Raw genomic sequence first — 20,464 nt, 5'->3', positions numbered from 1 at the left:
TGCTCTGCCTTTCTTATTCTGCAGCCAGTCTAGGTTCACTGTAAACATCTTAGGCTTTCCTTCCCTAAATTTCTGTCCTAAAAATACTCTTGGCTGTAGATCTAGTGGACGTGTTTTCTACTTTTGTCTGCTTTGCTGCTGGTAGTTGTGGAGATGTGTCCCAGAAAACAGTGCCTTTTTTTGCCTGGCATCTGCAACAGCTCAGTAAGCCCTCTTTTTCAGAGATCTTCAGTCTCAAGAGTTCTCGCTCAACAGTATTTAGTTAATATGTCTTACTAATATTCTCCAATATTAGTTCTTTTTCTTTTACTTTCCATGACCCTGATGTTCTGAATAATAATGGTCAGGTATTCTGTAGAATGTTCCTTGATTGGACTGATGTTGTTTCCTGACTACACTGAGCTTATGGCTCTTGAGGGAAGAACCCTGCAGAGATGACGTGCCCTTCTCCTTGTGAGACTTTGGGGTGCCTGGCACAATGTGATTTTACTGATGATGTTGACACTGATCACTTGGTGAAGATGATGTTGGCCTGGTTTCTGCATGGTAAAGTGATTTTCTCACCATTTCCTTATTCTCTTAGGAAAGAGTCCCTGTCTCCTGCCTTCAGGGGAAAGGGGATTAAGCATCCCCTCTTGAAGGGGAGCATCAAAGAATTGGGATGTGTTAGAACCGGCACAGCATTAGCAGGTGTTTGGAGAATTGCTTTGAGGTGTGCAGATGTCTACCTGACCCTTAACTTTTGACAGTTAACTTAGTATTCATCAAGGGGTCTTTCCTGCAGTGATTATCAACTGAGGTACAATTGCCTAATGGTGATTTTCCCTCTTCCTTTTTTCTATAAGAAAAGTTGTCTGTTATTTATTCAATTGCATATATCCTGTGATAGTGGGAAATACATATTTGGTCTTCATCTCTGTTTCTAAACAATTCAAAATCCTCGGACTCTCTGAAGATTATTTTTGTATGCTAATGAGTTGACTGATATCTGTGTCCTCTAGATGGCTTAAGAATGGGGCTGATCACCAGGAACCCCAAGGCAGGATTGGGGGCTGAGACCTTCAGCCTACACTAGCTCTGGGGAAGAGAGAAGAGCTGAAGGGTCGTTGATCCCCAGTGGCCTGTGTGTTCATCAGTTATGCCTATGTAGTGAAGTGTCCATAAAAACCCAGAAGGATAAGATTTGGAGGTTCCAAAAGCCGACTGCAGCTTCCTGGAGGGGAGTGCCATAGAGAGCTCCCTGCCCCTCCTCTTGTGCCTTCCTCTGTGTAATTTTTTTTTTAAACATTTCTTTTTTTCTTTTTTTTTTTTTTTTTAAGAGAGAGAAAGAGAGAATTTTAATCTTTTTATTTTTTAGTTTTCGGAGGGCACAACATCTTTGTTTGTATGTGGTGCTGAGGATCGAACCCGGGCCGCACGCATGCCAGACGAGCGCGCTACCACTTGAGCCACATCCCCAGCCCCTCTGTGAAATTTTTAATCTCTTTTCTTTTATCCTTTATAATAAACTAAACATTAAGTGTTACCTGGGGTCTGTAAGCCAATCCAGCAAATTAATGAAACCCAAGGAGGGTTGTGGCAACCTGAATTTCTAGCCAGACTGTTAGAGGCACAGGTAAAACAACCCTGGGCTTATGAAGGGGTGAGCAGGGAAAAGGCCAGGGCTGCTGAAAACCATAGGGAGCCTTACTTGATAAGCACCTGAAGGCTCTATGCTGGGAATGTGACCTTTCAGCCAAGGTCACATTCCCAGCAGAAAAGCTGTTTCAGGGTCTTGTTACATTCTATCACGTGGTGTGGACCTTCCCTTATCTCAGCCCCCAATCACCTTGGCAACTAAAACATCAAGACCCTCTGAAAGAAAGCTTGCTGAGGGCCTTTTTAAGGGGGCAGGAAACTGAGGCAAAAGCAGGGGGAGTCAGTTTTCTTAAAGTCCCCGACTCTGAGCACCACACCATCCTCTCCTGGAGACAGGCAGGTGGTCAGTCCAGACAGCTAGTATGCTATCAGTCAAAAGTAAAGAGATGGGCCTGGGCAGAGCTCCCTGGAAACTGCTCTGACCCCCGGCAACACTGGAAGGCAGAAGGCCTTCTGTCCCTCTCCTCTCTGAGAGGACCCGCTCTCTCCCTTCTAACAGACTCAGGCCCGTTACCCTGGAAAGCAACAGCCGAGCAGTCTGGGGTTTGGAGAGTTGGCCTGCAGGGTCAAGCCCTCAGTCTGAGACCCGAGGCTCCCTCCAGTAGGCAGCATCAGAATGTTAGATTGGGGGACACCCAGTGGTGTCCACTGCTGATGTAGCCTTGCGTACTTGGTAGCAGAAAAAACCATATGTACCCTGTGTCAGAAATGCGTTGGACGTTTTCAAGGAACTGAGTTTGAGTTTGTTTTTTTCCTGTACAATCCATAGAGTCTTATGGTGATTTTATTCTTCAGGTTCCCTCTTTTAAAAACATTTTTTTTTTTTGGTCTGAAATATGGTAACATAATTGTCAGATTGAGTTTTTGTTTCTCTTTTTAAAAATGGAATGAATTTTCTTCTAAAATTTTGTTGATTTCTCTTGTTCAACTTCACACTCCCCCTTCCTATCTTATGAAGATTGGTTTTTCTGAAGACATTTATTTATAGAGGATTCTTAAAACAAAATTTCAGAATACTGATTTTTAGCCATTGCTCCCTTTTTCTCAGTAGGTTTCTTTGTTTTTTGTTGTAGACGCTAAAATACATATCAAAAACACCGTGCAGACACCAGAGTCCTGAAATTGTCAGAGAATTTCTTACAGCAATGAAAAGCCACAAGTTGACCAAGTAAGTGAAGACCAGCTGAGGGGACAAGAGGGACACGTGGTGAAAGTGAAGGCTTCCCAGGGCTGCCCTTACTACTGTGTGGCTACAACACCCTGGGATAAGACAGCTAAGAGGTGTACAAGTGCTTCGGGAGCAGGGACAGAACTTCATGTTTGTCTCAAAGTCCTTCTTGGGGTCCCAGTTCACATGGCCTAACCCTCTACCTCCTCCCCAGTGATCAGGCCAGATTGGATTGAAAGGTTCACAGTAAGGTCATTTGATACTTGGGTTGATATGAGGCAAAAGTGCCTATAATGTTCTCTCTGCTCTTGCTGTGTCCAGTTATTTTTGGTCTTTCAGCTTATAAAAATTAACATCACTATAAATCAAATTTACATGAGAAAAAAACTACTTAAGTTTTCTACACCACCCCAGCACTAGTTTTTTATCAGTTAAGACTGGGAGGGCTTAACACAGGTATCTCCTATCTTCAAGGGATTGTCTGTCAGGTAAGGCTCCCTGTGGTCTTCAGGGGTCTTCCTGCTCCTCTGCTTACCCATTCATGGCTGACTAGCATATGGGTGGGGCCTTTAAGGATGTCATCTCTAAATTCTTTTAGGGTATTTGGGCCTGATTCAGACTGACTGCCTCCTGCTGGGAGAGAGTGAAGTTGGGGGAGGGCCATGGGCAGTCCAGAGTTCTTTGTGGGGGTGGGCTGGTGATTGGTCAGGGATCCTGCTAGGACAACAATAAGAAGGCAGAAAAGCATTGTTTTCTGCAGACAGCACAGAAGCAATCAGTTTTATCATCCAGTCCCTGGAAACCGTGAAGATAGTAACTCACTGAAGCTTATGGTGGGGTCCAAAATATCGTTGATTTTAATACTAGTGCTTATGAATTCCAGTAGCTTTTGTTGTATCATTCAGGGTAATGGATGATTTTCTTTTGGAGGGACAGTGTAGTGTTATTTCTGGCACATAGTTGCTACACAACCAGTAAACTAAGAACGCTCCTCACCTGACCTCTCTCCTTGAAAAGAACTCTGAAGACAAACATCTTGCATGTGTGTGTGTGTGTGTTATATATATTTTATTTTTCATTATGGTAAAATATACATAATACTAACCACTTTAAGTATAATATTGATAAGTATTATATAGCCAATATCTAAAACTTTCTCATCTTCTGAAACTGAAATTCTGTGTATCTTAAACAGCTCCCCATTTGCTCCTTCCCTCTCCCTGGCAACCTTCATTCTTCTATTTTTGTGAATTTGACTCTTTCATATAAGTAGAATCATATAGTATTTGTAATTTTTAAAAAAATACGAGTATTGTTTAATCTCCCTTATTTTTTCACCATTTTAACTGTTTTTAGGTGGGTGTTAGGGGTAATAAATGTATTCACACTGTACAGTTTTCACTACCATCTATCCACAAAACAGTTTCCATCTTTCAAAGCCAGAGTTCTACCTGTTTAAATAGGAGCCCTGCCCTCCTAGACCCCGGCAGCTGTCACTTTGCATCTATCTCTGCACCTGAGGATCCCTGAGTCCCTCCAGGGAGTGCGTGTGTGCAGTGTTTGTCCTTGTGCCTGGCTTGTTCAGCTTAGTGTTTTCAAGGGGTGTTGTGTTGGTGCTTGTATGGACACTTTTTTTTTCTTCAAGGCTGAAAGATATTCCATGTTATATATAAACCATATCTTGTTTATTCAACATCCAGTGATGTATACTTGTATACTTGCCAGCCTCAGCAAGTTATTGAATTCCTAAGGAACTTAGCGAGACCCTACATAAAATACAAAAAAGGGGCTGGGGCTGGGGCTCAGTTGTTAAGTACCCCTGGGTTCAATCCCCAGTACCAAAAAAAGATAACCCCATATTTATTTATTTGTTGGTACTAGGGATTGAGCCCAGCAGTTCTTTACCACTGAGCTGTGCCCTCAGTCTTATTTATTTATTTATTTGTTTGTTTGTTTGTTTGTTTATTTATTTATTTATTTGAGGCAGGGTCTTGTTAAGTTGCTGAGAGTCTTGGTAAGTCATGATCCTCCTGCTTCAGCCTCCCAAGTGGCTAGGATTATAGGCATCCAACTCATTTTTTTAAAAAATATTTTTAGTTATACATGGAACGATATCTTTATTTTTATGTGGCACTGAGGATCGAACCCAGTGCTTCACATGTGCGAGAATGAGTCACATCTTCCTGGTTGGGATAATTTTAAGTAGTGTCCTGGGCATTTAAAATATTATATTTAAGTAGTTGAGTCTCTGACTTCTGTTAAGCCTCTGGTCGATGTTATTCTTCCTATTGGAGTGAGCAGTCAGCCCACTTAGGCTCAGACCTCAGGCCAATCTACCTTCCAAGAGCAAGGATTGCCGCATCTGCTTAGTTTCTGAAGTCTGGGCTGCTTTGGGTCTTATTTTGCATGATGGTTTGATTTGCTCAGTGGCAGTGTGTTTTCTCTGCTGGTGTGGTTGTCACTGGGGCTGATGTCTCCCTGCTGCACCCCAAGGGCAGCCCAGGGAGAGAGCAAAGAAAGGGAAATGGGGCACTTTGCACCTGAAGGTCTCTTCCTGCTGCTGTTTCTCTGCTGGGGAGTTGCCCTTGAGTTAGGAAATTCATCTGGATTTTTACACCGGATTTCTCTTGAAGTTTTCTTAACTACCTGTGAGCCACCCTAGGTCCAAGGACCTAAGAGGAGCGTGGGTGAGAAATTCATTTCCAGGGCTGGGGATGTGGCTCAAGCGGTAGCGCACTCGCCTGGCATGCGTGCGGCCCGGGTTCGATCCTCAGCACCACATACCAACAAAGATGTTGTGTCGCCGAGAACTAAAAAATAAATATTAAAAATTCTCTCTATCTCTCTCTCTCCTCTCTCACTCTCTCTTTAAAAAAAAAAAAAAAGAAATTCATTTCCATACTCTCCCCAGTTGTTCTTTATCTGTTATTTCCCTCAATCCACCTGCTTTGGCTTGCTTTACAGAGTCCTCAGGCTATTGCTTTTATATTCTGTCCAGAGAATATAATCAGTGGAGAGACAGGCCTTAGTGGGCTTATGTCATCTTATCTACAAATTTTTTTGTCAGTACTGGGGATTGAACCCAGGGCCTTGCATATATATGCTAGGTAAGCACTTCACCATTGACCCACATCTCCAGCCATTTTTTTTCCATTGCCCCCCCCCCCACCCCTACCCCTCCTTTCCCTTTCCATAGGGTCTTGCTTAAATTGCCCAGACTGACCTTGAACTCAAGATCCTCCTGTCTCAGTCTCCTGAATAGCTGGGATTGCTGGCATGCACCACAGCACTCACTTTACAATAGAAGTCTTTTTTTTGTTTGTTTGTTTGTTTTACACAATAGAAGTCTTAATGGTTGATTTTTAAGTTTTTTTTTTTTCTCAGCTAATTGTCTGGCTGTGTTTAGCTTCCTAATCTTCCATCTTTTTCACTAAATATGGATGTGGGTTCAAGAAAGCTACAGATAGAAATAACCCTGAAAAGTGGTCCTTGACTGCAATCTGCATAAGTTTCGAGGATTAATTTTAGCTCTGTTTTCCATTTGAACCCCAAACTGAGGATTTATAAAGTCCTTTGTGGCCTTTTAATCTCTGCCTTTTATTAAATTGGTCCTATAGGGCTCAGGATGGTTTCAGTGGTAGAGTACTTGCCTAACATGCCATGGGTTCAATTCCTAGCATTGCAAATAATAATAACAACAACAATAATAAATAATAAATTGGCCCTCTGACTACTAGAGCAGAAGCTGCAGTCAAGGTTGCATAACATAGGAGAGGGAGCCAGCAGACTTTTTTCTTCATGGCTAGGTCCTGGCTCCTGGCCCCAGTGCCTAGTGACCCAGGGGCTGCTTGCCCAGTACCATCAAGACTTATACCATCTTGTGCTAGTCAGTGCAGTTTAAGAGAGGAATTCCACTTATAATAGGAATTGCTGAAGTCCCCTTTAATTTTTATATCTGAGTATCCCAAATAAGTTTTGTTTTTCACCATTGGCTCAGGGAAAGGAGATCCAAAATGTACCCATAACAGACCTGGTTCTATTAGTGTAGCTGGGGCTCCATTAATTTTCTTAAATCTCTCCACTGCTAGAGTCCTTGAGGGTAGCAGAGGAACCATGTTTCATATGACTTCATAGTGTTATTCAGCAAAATGATAGGGTTAGAACTTAACTCAAAATCCCTTTGATAATATGTTTCACATAATTTTTTTCTACAGTGTGTAACTTCCCCTCCCAGAACATTTGTTTCTTTAACCTTTTTACTTTTTGCTTGAGGCATTTTGTCCTCAAGGGTCTGTGCCTGGTTTATAATCCAGCTCTCATTCTGAGATAGTGATGTCTGCCACGGTCAGAGAGGACTTTCCTTTACAGCCCAGCTTATTTAGTCTGTAAAGAACATTAGAACTCCTAAAAGGAGTCCTGTGCTCAGACTACTCTAGGTCTTGATACTACATTTGGGACATATACCTCTAGGACCGGAAAAACTCAGAGTAAATGGGTAGATGGTTAAGTTTCCCTAGTATATAGAGTCTGATTACCCTATCTGCTTTCAGAGCATGGATCCCTGTCCCATGTCTTCGCAAAGTTCTAGACTAGTCTTCTTCCATGAATTCTGGAAGTCACATTCCATAGCTTTCTTTATCCTTCAGGTTTTATTTGTCTCATGCCAACTTTGTCTTAGTTACTGGGAATGCAAAGATGAGTACTTTATACAGTGAAGAGTCAGTGCAGGGACTGGGGATGTGGCTCACTTGCCTACCATGTGTGAAGCACTGGCACCACATAAATATTAAAAATAAAAAATAAAGGTATTGTGTTAAAAAAAAAGAGTGGTAGTGGGGACACAGTGAAGAGATATTGCAGGGTCAGAATTTGAGCTTATTTTGTTTGGAAGAAGTGGCAGGGCTGAGCATGTGGCTCAAGCGGTAGCACGCTCGCTTACATGCGTGCGGCCTGGGTTCGATCCTCAACACCACATACAAACAAAGATGTTGTGTCCCCAAAAACTAAAAAATAAATATTAAAAAAATATTTCTTTCTCTCTCTCTTTAAAAAAAAGAAGTGGCAGTAGCTTTATTATAAAGAAGTCAACCAGATGCAGGTGAGGAAATGTTTCCTCAGCAGGGGGAGTACCACGAGCTGAGTAAGACATGGACTCAGAAGGTAGCTGGGTGACTTCTTCCAGTGTGGGAAGTTTGGGTAAATGGTATATGCGCTCTTAGGGAGAATAGAGTGCTATGGCTTAGAGACCGGCTGAGACCAGATTTCAGGTGGCCATCAGGGTTCATACCAAGACATGTAGGGAGAGGAAGGCTATATGCAGGATACCGGGGTGATGCTGTTTGCCATTTATTTATTTAGGTACTGGGGATTGAACTTAGGGTTGTTTAACCACTGAGCCACATCCCCAGCCTTTATTTTATTTGCTAATTTATATGTGGTGCTGAGAATTGAAACCAGTGCCTCACACATGATAGATAAGTGCTCTACCTCACAACCCCAGCCCTTTTTATTTATCTTTTTTTTTAATATTTTTTTTTTTTGGGTGTAGTTGGACACAGTGCCTTTATTTTATTTATTTATTTTTATATAGTGCAAAGGATCAAACCCAGGGCCTTGCATGTGCTACACGAGCACTCTATCACTGAGCTACAGCCCCAGCCCCAGCCAGCCCTTTTTATTTTTTATTTTGAGATGGTCTCGCTAAGTTGCTGAGGCTGGTTTTGAATTTGTGATCCTCCTGCCTCAGCTTCTTGAGCTCAGGGGATTATAGGCAGTGGCATACCAGCTTGTTTATGCCTTGTAAAAGATAGATAGAAAAAGTGGCAGCCCTGTCTTTTGACAGATGCCTTTGTCCTACAATCAAGAGGTCAAAGTGGCCTTTAAAATCGGTGAAGAGCCCTCAGACATCTTAAAATAGATACCGTCAGTCCCCGGCATAGTGGCACATGCCTATAATCCCAGCAGAGTGGGAGGCTGAGGCAGGAAGATGACAAATTTGGAGGCAGCCTCAGCAATTTAGCAAGGCCCTAAGCAACTTAGCAAGACCTTGTCTTTAAATTAAATATAAAAAGCTATGGGATGTGACCCAGTGGTTAAGTACTCCTGGATTCAATCCCTGATACCAAAAAAAAAAAAAAAGAGAGAGAGAGATACAGTCAGTCATGTTTGCCTTGGGAGTGCGTGAGAGGGAAGAGTTGGAGACATCTGGTCTCCAGGCTTCAAGCCTGGGTGTTTGGCTCTTCACCCATATGAGGAGTACAGAGGGCTGTTGGTCTGTCGGGTCACCCAGGGACATGTCTAGCTCAGAGGGTCTGAGTGGAGATGTGCTGTCAGCACGGAGGTGTGGCTCTGTTCATGTACCTTGAAGACATTGGATTTTGGGGGCACAAACTGTAGTAGCTGTTGAGATTGTGAGGTGTGGGTGAGGAACTTGGGGGGAGGGTCAGAAGGTGCAGGGTGCACTGTGGGATGACAGAGACAAGCAAGAGAAGAAGAACCCAGGGAGAGGGAGAACTGGGGAAGAGTGGCGCTATGGGATCCTGGGGAGAGACTGGTCAGCAGTGTCAAACGGCACAGTCAGAATAGACTGGAGATCACTGGGTGAACTGAGAAGCAAGGAAGAAGGTCGAAACAGTGGAAATAAGTTGGGCTATAGAGATGGTGGGAGAGTTTCTTCTGAGCCTGTAGCACGCAGGTCTGTGATTTTACTCCAGCAGTGCACGGCTTTGTGGTATGGGACAGGAATTTCCTTGATTGGCCCAGAGTTGGGGTCTTTCAGAGTGTGGCATTGAGCTTTTCTAGGAGTTCAGAGCCTGGCAGAATAAGGACAGTTGGAATTGCATTCTGCTGCTTTGGCTGATTGGGAGAGGAGAGATACTCTTTTGTTCTGCTATACCTTTTTTCTGTTCCTATTCTTTTTTTTTTTTTAAATCCATACTGTTGTGTGGTTGCAAAACAAGAAATTCAGAAAAGCCACTATAGTTTTGTTTTGCACAAGGGCTCAGATTCCATCTCACCTGGGCCTTCAGCACTGCCTCTGGTCTTCTCTTGGGGACTCACCTCACTAGATTCTCTACAGCATCTGGTCCATGTTGTCCTTCACTCCCAGCCCTCCCGGGGTCGCTTCACTTGTGCTTCCCTAGAGGTGGTCCAGAAAGCAGTCACACCTTTCAGAGCCCCTCTCCATGTTCCTGTGATCTTGGTGGAGCACCAGCCCACAGTCATTCTTCAGTCCCTACAACCCAGTTGTCAACACCACTGTCACCAGTGAACTGCTTACACAGACTGCCAGTGACCTCTTTGGGCAAATTCAGGACTTCTGCACTATTAACCTCCTTACTTCCCTGTAGCACTTAACATTGCTGGTGATCCCTCTGCTTGATATGTCCTCTCTGGGCTTCTCTGACACCATCCCAGGTTGTCTTCTCTCCTGTCCCTGAAGTGGAGGTGTTCTGTGCTGCTCTGCCCTGGGTCTTCATCTGCTCCACAGTTGGTTTTGGGTCACAGTGTGGTTTCACTTATTAACTTTCTTTGCATGTCTAGCTCTGGCCTTTTTTTTTTTTTTTTTTTTTTTTTTAGTTAATTCTAGACAAGTTTGATAAACTCTTTGACAGACACTTATTCATAATAGTCATTAGACTTCTGCAAACAGTTTTAAATATTTTTTTTCCCAAGCATTGAGGCTAACCTCGACTCTCCTGCTTCCTTCACCCTGCCTCATCCCCACTCTTGCTAGGCAGGTGGCAGATCTGGATGATTCTTCCTGAGGGTGACCAGGAGCATTTTGTGTGTCAGGTTCTCACTGCCATTCCTCCTGCTGCTGCTGCTGCTGCTGCTGGGTTCACAACTTCACCTTCTCACATGGGAGTCTTCCAGTGGTTTCTGCATTTGTCCTGGAACTGCTGCCAGCACCAGCCAGAGTGCGGTGTTCCTTTCCTTGGTTGCCGCTCAGTTCTACAAAGTAGCATCCAGCCTCAGTCTCGTACATTCCTAGCAACCTAAAACTCTGAAAACTTTTACTGTTCTGGGTATTCACCTTTGTTCTTGCTCTTCCATCTCTTTAGCCTAGAAAATCCTTCAGGGCCCCATGCAAAGGTCATCTGTTTTGTGAGGTCCCCTTTTTGATTCTAGAGTCAGTAAGGGATTAGGAGGAGGAGAGCAGGACTACAGCTGCCTTAGGAATGGCCACCATTTACAGAAGCACTGTTGTGGGACAGCCTCTTGAAGAACGCTTTCCCTGTTGTCACATTTCTGCCAGAGTCAGAGGCCCGGAGCTTGAGCTTTGGTGCAGAGCCCAGCTCTTCCTGTACTAGCTGTGTAGCTGTGGACAGGTTATTTCCTGTCTCGGCCTCAGTTGAGTCCAAGGGTTAAATGTGATAGCCACGTGTAAACAAGCAATAGACGGTTGCTGCTGACAAACTCAGTAGGAGATTATCAGCCCTCATGACCCTCTCCTGAGTGCTAAGCTCTGTTACCAACCCTGTTTCACCCGTGGTGGACTGGATCCAGGACACTGAGTGACTTGCACTGCTTCTCCCAGCACGTGGCTGCAGGAGTGACAACTTGTCTTCTCTCTCACAGTGTGTCTGAGTGCAGTGAACCTTGCCGAACTGAATCGCAAGATGGGTCTGAATCTCCAGAGTTGGAGAGGGGGAACTTTAGAAATTACCCCTGTGGGTAGGGCTCTAAATTCCTTAATTGGACACCCATAGCCCAAGAGTTAATAACAAGAATAAACAAATGGGACTTACTTAAACTAAAAAGTTTTTTCTCAGCAAGAGAAACAATAAGAGAGGTAAATAGAGGGACTACATCCTGGGAACAAATTTTTACCCCTCACACTTCAGATAGAGCCCTAATATCCAGAATATACAAAGAACTCAAAAAATTAAACAATAAGATAACAAATAACCCAATCAACAAATGGGCCAAGGACCTGAACAGACACTTCACAGAGGAGGACATACAGTCAATCAACAAGTACTTGAAAAAATGCTCACCATCTCTAGCAGTCAGAGAAATGCAAATCAAAACCACCCTAAGATATCATCTTACTCCAGTAAGATTGGCAGCCATTATGAAGTTAAACAACAACAAGTGCTGGCAAGGATGTGGGGAAAAGGGTACACTTGTACATTGCTGGTGGGACTGCAAGTTGGTGAGGCCAATTTGAAAAACAGTATGGAGATTCCTGGGAAAGCTGGGAATGGATCCACCATTTGACCCAGCTATCGCCCTTCTCGGACTATTCCCTGAGGATCTTAAAAGAGCGTACTATAGGGATACTGCCACATCAATGATCATAGCGGCACAATTCACAGTAGCTACACTGTGGAACCAACCTAGATGCCCTTCAATAGATGAATAGATTAAAAAAAATGTGGCATCTATACACAATGGAGTATTACGCAGCACTAAAAAGTGACAAAATCATGGAATTTGCAGGGAAATGGATGGCATTAGAGCAGATTATGCTAAGCGAAGCTAGCCAATCCTTAAAAAAACAAATGCCAAATGTCTTTGATATAAAGAGAGCAACTAAGAACAGAACAGGGAGGAAGAGCATGAGAAAAAGATTAACATTAAACAGAGACGAGTCGGGGGAGAGAAAGGGAGAGAGAAGGGAAAGCATATGGAAATGGTAGGAGACCCTCAGTGTTACACAAAATTACATATAAGAGGTTGTGAGGGAAAAGGGGGGGACGACAAGGGAGAGAATTGAACAACAGCAGATGAGGTAGAGAGGGAAGATGGGAGGGAAGAGGAGTGGGGATAGTAGGGGATAGGAAAGGTAGCAGAATACAACAGTCACTAATATGACATTATGTAAAAATGCGAGTGTGTAACCGATATGATTCTGCAATTTGTATTTGGGGTAAAAATGGGAGTTCATAACCCACTTGAGTCAAATGTATGAAAGATGATATATCATGAGCTTTGTAATGTTTTGAACAACCAATAAAAAAAAAAAAAGAAATTACCCCTGTGCAGGGGTGGCAATTAAAGTCCCCTTTCTTTTGAAGCCCTTTGACTTTTTCAACCCCACCAGCAGTAGCTGTGTGTGCCTTTGTGACAGAAGAGACATGTTCTCTTTCACCCTTTTCTGAAATTTTTATTTTGGAAATTTTCATATATTTATCTTCTTTCCCCCAAATGGCTTATAACCTCTTTATAATTTTGTGTATTAATTTCTGTCCCTTTATAGTCTGTTTTTTTGTTGTTGTTATTGTGTTTTTTTCCTAAGATAGCAGATCAAATCTTAGTAACATTTTGTCTTATTCTCAAAAAGATATTTTCAACCATCTCTAAGTAATGACCAACCAATATATTTGTTTATTTTCTTTAAATTGGATTAAGAAACTACTATTTTCTTCACGTTTTCTAGAAGAAGCATACTATGTCAAATGTGGTTTTTAAAACCATACCTTTCCTGTCGCTCCATTTCTTGCCATCCCTTCTCTCTGCCTTTTAGGGCCCTGGAACACACCTGTGCCTGCACTTTCCTGTTCCCTTCTCTCATTTTACAGCCGAGCCAACAGGGGGCCTCTTTACAGTGTGTCTCAGTTCATGTCTGACCAAGCCGAGGGTATAAGAGTCTAAATGCTCTGTGCTTTCTCCTGACAGGGCTGAAAAGCTGCAGCTGCTGAATCACAGGCCTGTGACTGCTGTTGAGATCCAACTGGTGAGTGAGAATCTTGGGCTCCAGAGTGTTTTCTGGGTCTGGAATCTGGAAGGGCTAAGCAGGAACTGCAGTTGTTTTGAAGAGGCTGCTAGTCCCCGTTTTGTAAGAGAAAAGCGACCTCACCAGTTTGATCCTAGTTAGAATAGACTCAGGGAAAGTGCAGGAATTGGAGGAGGTTTGATTTCTCCCGTGGAGTTTGGCAGCTCTTTGCTGTCCTATTATGGCCATTGTTTCCCTGCAGTGGTTGTTATCATCAGCCAGATGTTGCATGAAAACATTAAACTCTGCCTAGTGGAGGTTATCTCCCCCTGTCCCTCCTTTCCTGGTTAGTGGTGTATGTGTACGTTTTCCCACACACTCATCCACTCTCCTGGCCTCATCTCTTCAGCCAGAAACCTGGAAGTCATCTCTCCCCTCATCTCACATTTAGTGAGTCCCCTCTGCTGTTGCTCCCACCTCCCACTTGCCTGTTCTTTCTTCTCTCCCTGCTTCACAGCATTGATTTCTGTTATTGTTTCTTAGCCCTCCTCTTGCAGTTGTCCTCCCTCGTTCTCCCTGTCTCCTATGTGGTCCCCTGCAGTTCCTTCCTCTGTGCCACGATCATAGATCATCTTTTAAGCCACAAGTATGATTGCATTTCTCTGCACAGAGCTATTCGGTGGAGCCAGCATTTGTAAATTCCACATCGGAAATTTGCTTTAGAACTGGGGAGGGCGGCCAGATTGGGAGCCCCGAGGTGGTACGAGGAGACCATGAAAATGAGGTCCAGTGATAAAGGAGTGACTGATCTGCTGGTATACCGAAGCAGCTTCCTTCTGGGCGTGGCAGCGTGCTTCAGTAAGCAACAGGTACTGAGCAGAGTCTCTGACCATCATTAAAAAAACTTCAGTCTAGAGAGTTAATACAACAGCAGTAAAGCCATTTCTGCCGGGCGGGTGACGCATGCCTATAATCCCAGTGGCTTAGGAGGCTGAGGCAAGAGGATTGTAAATTCAAAGCCAGCCTCAGCAAAAGCTAAGCAACTCAATGAGACCCTGTCTCTGAATAAAATACAAAATAGGGCTGGGTATGTGGCTCAGTGGTTGAGTGCCCCTGAGTTCAATCCCTGGTACCCTCTCCTCCAAAAAAAGAATAAAGCCATTTCCAAAGTTACTTTTATAGAAGTACTCAGCTTTTTGTGAAATTCTCCATAGAAAAGTATGCAAGAAAATGATTACAAAAAAAAAAAACAAAACCTATGTTCTCTGGATTCTCTTGTTGCAATTTTTCTTCAGAATTTTGACTAAAACCCTCATTGTCTTCCCAGAGTTGTTGCTGTTCTTCAACATGTGCCCAAAATAAATTAGAAAAATTCCTTCCATTAGCATGCCTTTCTGGATGAATTGGCCTTTAGGCTAAATAGAGGTAATGTTTTTAAAGTATTCTCATTATTCTGATACTTTAGACTGTTGGGAGATTCGATTTACAGGACAGAAAAAAACAAAACAGTAAGAAACTAATCCCTGCCCCTCAGGATCACAGATCACATGTCTTGTCTCCTCCAGCTTTAACCAGCAGCACATGGTACTCAGGCTGAGAACAGATGGAGAAGAGGAGGACAGCATGACCTCATCCCAGAGTCCATAGAAAGTTCTGTCATTAGTTGGTCAGATTAGCTGGACTTAGTGCCCTCACCCTTGTGTAGGAAGGGACAGTGTTCTCTCCACTTAGCCCAGAGGTTTGGAGTGTGGCCAATTAGGTCTCATTCAGAACCTCCCCTTGGTTCCTCCAAGCCGTGTACTTTTGTCCCGTGTATTAATCAGGGTTCTGGAGAGAGAGATGAAAGGATTTGGAGAGTGGGTCATGTGATTTTGGAGGCCTAGAAGTTTCACAGACCTGGGGTACCAGCAACGTGGCTTAGTCCATATATGAAGGCCTCAGAACCAGGGAAGCTGATCAGGTGACTCGGAGACTGAAGGCTGAGAATCCAGGGGCTGCTGGTGTGAGTCCTGAGGTCCAGAGACCACAGGACCTAGAGTTCTAATGTCCAGGGATAGGAGAAGACTGTCCCAGCTTCAGGAGAGAGAGTCCATGGCGTCCCCAGCCAGCTGGATGGTGCTTACCAACCTCAAAGGTGGATTTCCCCCTCCACCCACCAGCTCACACACCAGTCTTCCAGGAGCACCCTCACAGACATGACCAGAGCAGTGCCTTGCCAGTCCTCTAGGTGTTCTTGGTACAGTCAAGTTGACACCTGAAGTCAGCTGACTCAGCTGGAGAGAAGAAAATCTCTTCTCCCTTTCTCAGAGAGGTGGGCCTTGATCAAAACTCTTTCTGAGCAGTAGGACTGTTGCATAGCCAGATTCCTCCCATCCTAGGGTCTAGCTGCAGATGGTAGCAGGTCATTTACCAGGGCCTCTAGCCCCATTTCCTCACTACAGACGGATGAGAAGGGAGGCATTCACAGTGGAAATGCAAGGACTAGAGACTTTCTCTGTGTGGAACTCAGCACTATGGGTCTTCCTTGGTCCAGAAAGTATCCTGGTTCCCAGTGCTTTTTGGTATTGGGTTGGGAGCAGGCATCTTAGAAGCTGAGACTCACTGGTCTGGTTGTGCCTTGACAGTGGGAAGTGGGGCTGTCTCATGGCTTCTAGCACTCCCTGCCTAGCTTAAAGACACTGATGCGCCTTCTCTTTGCTTTGGTTTTACCTTGGAGAAAGCTGCAGTCGAAGAAGGTAGTCCGCTGTTGTTAACATAGCAAGAAGTGACTGTTGGGGCCACAGGTTGGGCATCCCTTGTCCAAGATGCTTGGGACCGCAGTAGTTTTCATTTTGGAATATTTGTGTGTACGTGATGATACTCTGGGGACAGGCCCACGTCTTCACCCAGGCTGTTCACGCTTCATAGCACCCTGTGCTGCGTCTTTGCTGAGCCTCCATTGTAACTACAGGCTGTCACGTGCGGTCAGTGCAGGCTTTTCCACTGGAGGTATCATGTTGGCACTCAGAAAGGGTTGGATTTTAGGGCATTTCAGGTTTCAGGTAAGTTTCACTCTAATTAGGGTTTCACCTCTTTTGAGAAAAGGAATGCATTAGGCTTGGCACCTTAAAATGAGAAACAGCCATGTTTGGAGTCCCAGCCCAGTTGCACAGACCCTGGGGATTAATATAATTATTGTATGAAATAAAAATTTATCATGATCCTTCTGCCAGTACTTTAGATAGCTAACTTAATTTGCCTTTATATTCTGAACAACTGGAAACCCTTGGTATCAGAGAATATTAGTGTGCTGCTTTGTGCTTCCTTATTCAGGCTCTGTTTCTCTGTGTTGGAAGGAAAAGGTGAGGCATGGTGTAGCTGTCATTTATTCCACTGATCCAAGAGCTGTTAATACATTTCTTTCTAAAACTTCTTTGTGTATATTTTATTTAGCTCAATGCAGCTTAGGATTTTTTCTTGTGACTGGGAATCTTGGACTGGAAAAAAAAAAAGTTTTCTGACTCTGATGACCCCTGGGGTTTGGGTGCTGGCAGAAGCTTCTGCTCTTACCAGGTTTGCCATTTTGCTGATAAACACAGCTAGGTGACACCTGATCAGAGTTGCATGTGCCGAGCACGAAATGAGGATGGAAGAAGGTGGCCTCTCTGGTTTTCTAAAGTAGAAGGCCCCCAGAGGACACATAGCCAGACTTTCAAACCAGTGGGCTGTAGACTGTGTATAGCATCTTTGAGAGAGGAAAATGGTTAACCTCCTGTGGAGGCCATGGCATTCTAGACTGAGCTGCCATTTAGCACCAGAAGACCTCAAGCCTACTCGTTGAGGCCCAGGTGAAGTTTTTCTTAGAAAAAACTCCCATATCCTGACTGTGTGCAGGGCTTTGGAGAAACACTGGTGTCTATGATTGGAGGAGGGCCTCCTACACAGGGAAGCACTGTAAACTATTGGGAGGCTCTTTCTCAGCTGTCCAGACCAATGGCTTTACACCTGGAGACATTCTTTTGTTGTAAAATAAAAAACAAATTGTGTGTCTCCCTGCTTCCCTCCTTCTTTGAGGGAGTCTATATTTGATTACTGCTGTCACAGGACCTAATTTTGCATGTCTAATTTTATTATTTATTTATTTATTTTTTAGTTTTCAGCAAACACAACATCTTTGTATGTGGTGCTGAGGATCGAACCCGGGCTGCACACATGCCAGGCGAGCGCACTACTGCTTGAGCCATATCCCCAGCCCAACATGTCTAATTTTAAAAATGCATTTTTGAACTGGGCATGGTGGAACACACCTGTAATTCTAGCTATTGAGGCAGTCCTGATCGCAAGTTCAAGACCAGGCTGGGAAAATCACACCCTTTCTCGAAATTAAAAAATAAAAAGAGCTGGGGATGTAGCTCAGTAGTAAAGCACTCTGGGTTCAATTTCCAATACAACAAAAATAAATAAGGATGGGCTGGGGTTGTGACTCAGTGGCAGAGCACTTGCCTAGCATATGAGAGGCACTGGGTTCCATCCTCAGTACCATATAAAAATAAATAAAATAAAGGTATGGTGTTCATCTACTAAAAACCAAATATTTGGAAAATATGTACTTTTGAGGATTGTTCTTGATCAGCAAAGAAGTTGCATTTTACTGAGCCACTGAATCTTCAGAAAACGTCATTGTATTTCACTGCATGAAGGGAAGTAGCTGCCATTGGTTTGCTCAGGATCTTTCCCACTGTGATACTAGGGACAATTTTCTAGTTGTGGAGAAGCTGTTTGGCTCCTTTGTCAGGAGAGAGTGGTGTGCTCTTGGACGTGTCTGCTAACTTCTCTAATTTTTGTGCTATCATCTTGAAATAGGACAGTCAGACAGAGGTTCTCTGAGGACTGTAAGCCTTGTTTTACTTAAATCTGCCAGGATTTCTTTCTGGAATTCCTTTGGTACCTGTTGCCAGGTTTCAAGAGATTGCTGTGATACATACCATAGAACAGGCCCTCAGTCGGGAAGGTAGAGTTGAGAAAGGTGTGGTGACAGATGGTCCAGGCCCCCTTGTGTACAGATTCTGTTCAAGATCCAAACCATCGTGTGAAGAGTGTGAGGTGGTGGGCACTAGACTTGCGTGGGCGTGGCTTCAGATTCCAGTTCTGCCCCTGGCTAGGATTGCTGTGAGGGTTAAAAGAAGATAGTAGTCTTCATGCACAATGTGCATCCCCAGGTACATGGGAGGCCCCCCAAGGGATCTCCTGAGTGCTAGTAAGAATTAGGAGAAAGAGGAGTTGTAGATACCGTTGATCAAGGTACAGATGTGTTTATAAAGTGCTGTTTCACTCCCCAGAGGTGGATTTTCTTTGCACAAAAAAACATTCATATCTGTATGTGGAAGTGGATAAGTATAGAATGATTAGGGTTTTTTTGGTTTTTTGAGAGTTTTTTTTTTTTTTAAAGATGGACATAATATCTTTCCTTTTATTTTTTTATGTGGTGCTGAGGATTGAACCCAGTGCCTCACATGTGTGAGGCAAGCATTCTACCACTGAGCTGTAACCTCAGCCCTTGATTAGGTTTTTTTGTTTGTTTGTTTTTGTTTTAATATGATCTTGCAAGTTACAGTTTGAGCATTTGCACTGACATGTCCTGGGATGGGACCTGGCTTTGCCCTACCCTGGAGCCTAGATGAAGAGGCTCCTGGGGACCAGGTGGCTCAGGACCCTGATGCTGAACTCTGGGCAGCGTGGGGCAGGATGGCTAGGCTCATTGTGACTCATGAAGACTTTCTTTCCTTGGGCAGATGGTGGAAGAGAGTGAAGAGCGGCTCACAGAGGAGCAGATTGAAGCTCTTCTCCACACTGTCATGAGCATTCTACCTGCAGGGCCAGAGGCTGAGCAGACGAAGAATGCCAGTAGTGATGCGGCAATGGACGAAGAGGACCCAGCATAGAGAAGCCCGGTGGCCATTTCCTGGACATACAAAGGATTGCTTATTTGACTTTACCCTCTATCCCAATAGGCCCAATTTCATGGTTAGTTGGGGGGAAAAAATCACAAAAATAAGCTGAAAAGAAATGTCTGTGCCTCAGGGAAAAGAAACATGGTGGAGGCAGCTGAGGTTGTCAGGGCAGAGAACTGAAGAGGGGAGAACAATGACTGGACCTCTCTGTGGTAGAAATACTTCCTCTGTGGCCTTTGCCACAGCTGTGGGAGGTCTGTATACACAGATGGCAAAATGCTCTTGCCTTTGATGGGCTCTGTCTTAATGAATTTCATCTGCTTCCCTAGGAACTTCCCAAGTCCCAAGCTCAGTGTGCTGTTGGGATGTGAGCTGAACTGTGAGAACAATTAGCTGGCTCAAGACTCCCAGAGCAGCACATAGTGGCTCTAGATTAAAATGAACCACAAAGTTGGCTCACCTTAAAGGAACTTCCTTGAGAGCAGAGATAAGAAAAAGAGATAAGACTGTGTCCAGCCTGCCCTTCTGAGGTTTTCTAAATGCCCCTTTCTTTTGCCCAAACAGAATTTGTTTACTGACCTACTAATGAGTCTTGAATGTTAGAGACCAACTCATTCCAATTCAAGGTAGAAACTCTAAACAGTATGACAGTGGCAACAGGAATACTGTGTTGGCTGTCTTTCTGACTGAGTCAGCAGCCCAGGCCACACAGTGCCTGTTGAGACCAGGTGAGCTTTGTTTGCATGATGGGCAAGTCATTTACACCTTTAAAAGGGGCACAGTTATGTAGCTCTTTTGTCAACAGATCATGTAAAAACTGGAGGTTGAAAAAATAAACCAGAAGATGATTAATAAGAGTTTGGATTTGCTTTTCATTGCAAGTTTGCATCAATTTTTTAATGTAAAATATTAAGATAATTACAGTCAAGACATTTTAAGTGCTCTTTGGAAAGTTTATTTGTTCCAAGTATGCAATTGCCTTAGATCCTAGGAGTCTTGCTTAAAGTCTGATTTCTTGCATTCACTGGTCCCTGTTTGGGGAAGAAAATGCCCATAAACATTAATTTT

At 43.8% G+C, this 20,464-nt stretch overlaps 1 protein-coding gene across 4 annotated transcripts in view; it reads left to right on the top strand.

The window, feature by feature from the left end:
• Crcp (CGRP receptor component) overlaps positions 1–20,253 on the top strand; it is a 34,649-nt gene extending 14,396 nt beyond the window's left edge. For all 4 annotated transcript variants that reach the window (XM_078023975.1, XM_078023977.1, XM_040277136.2 and 1 more), the window contains exons 4-6: positions 2,712–2,806; positions 13,430–13,487; positions 19,238–20,253. In XM_078023975.1, the coding sequence (XP_077880101.1) occupies positions 2,712–2,806; positions 13,430–13,487; positions 19,238–19,387 (303 nt within the window). In that variant the 3' untranslated portion in view covers positions 19,388–20,253. The remainder of the gene's footprint in view (positions 1–2,711; positions 2,807–13,429; positions 13,488–19,237) is intronic.
• The last annotated feature ends 211 nt before the right edge of the window (positions 20,254–20,464 follow it).

This window comes from Ictidomys tridecemlineatus, chromosome 10, assembly GCF_052094955.1.
Source record: "Ictidomys tridecemlineatus isolate mIctTri1 chromosome 10, mIctTri1.hap1, whole genome shotgun sequence".
Classification (NCBI taxonomy): Eukaryota; Metazoa; Chordata; class Mammalia; order Rodentia; family Sciuridae; genus Ictidomys; species Ictidomys tridecemlineatus.
Note: the sequence above shows the minus strand (reverse complement) of the source record. Positions and strands in the feature narration are given on the sequence as shown.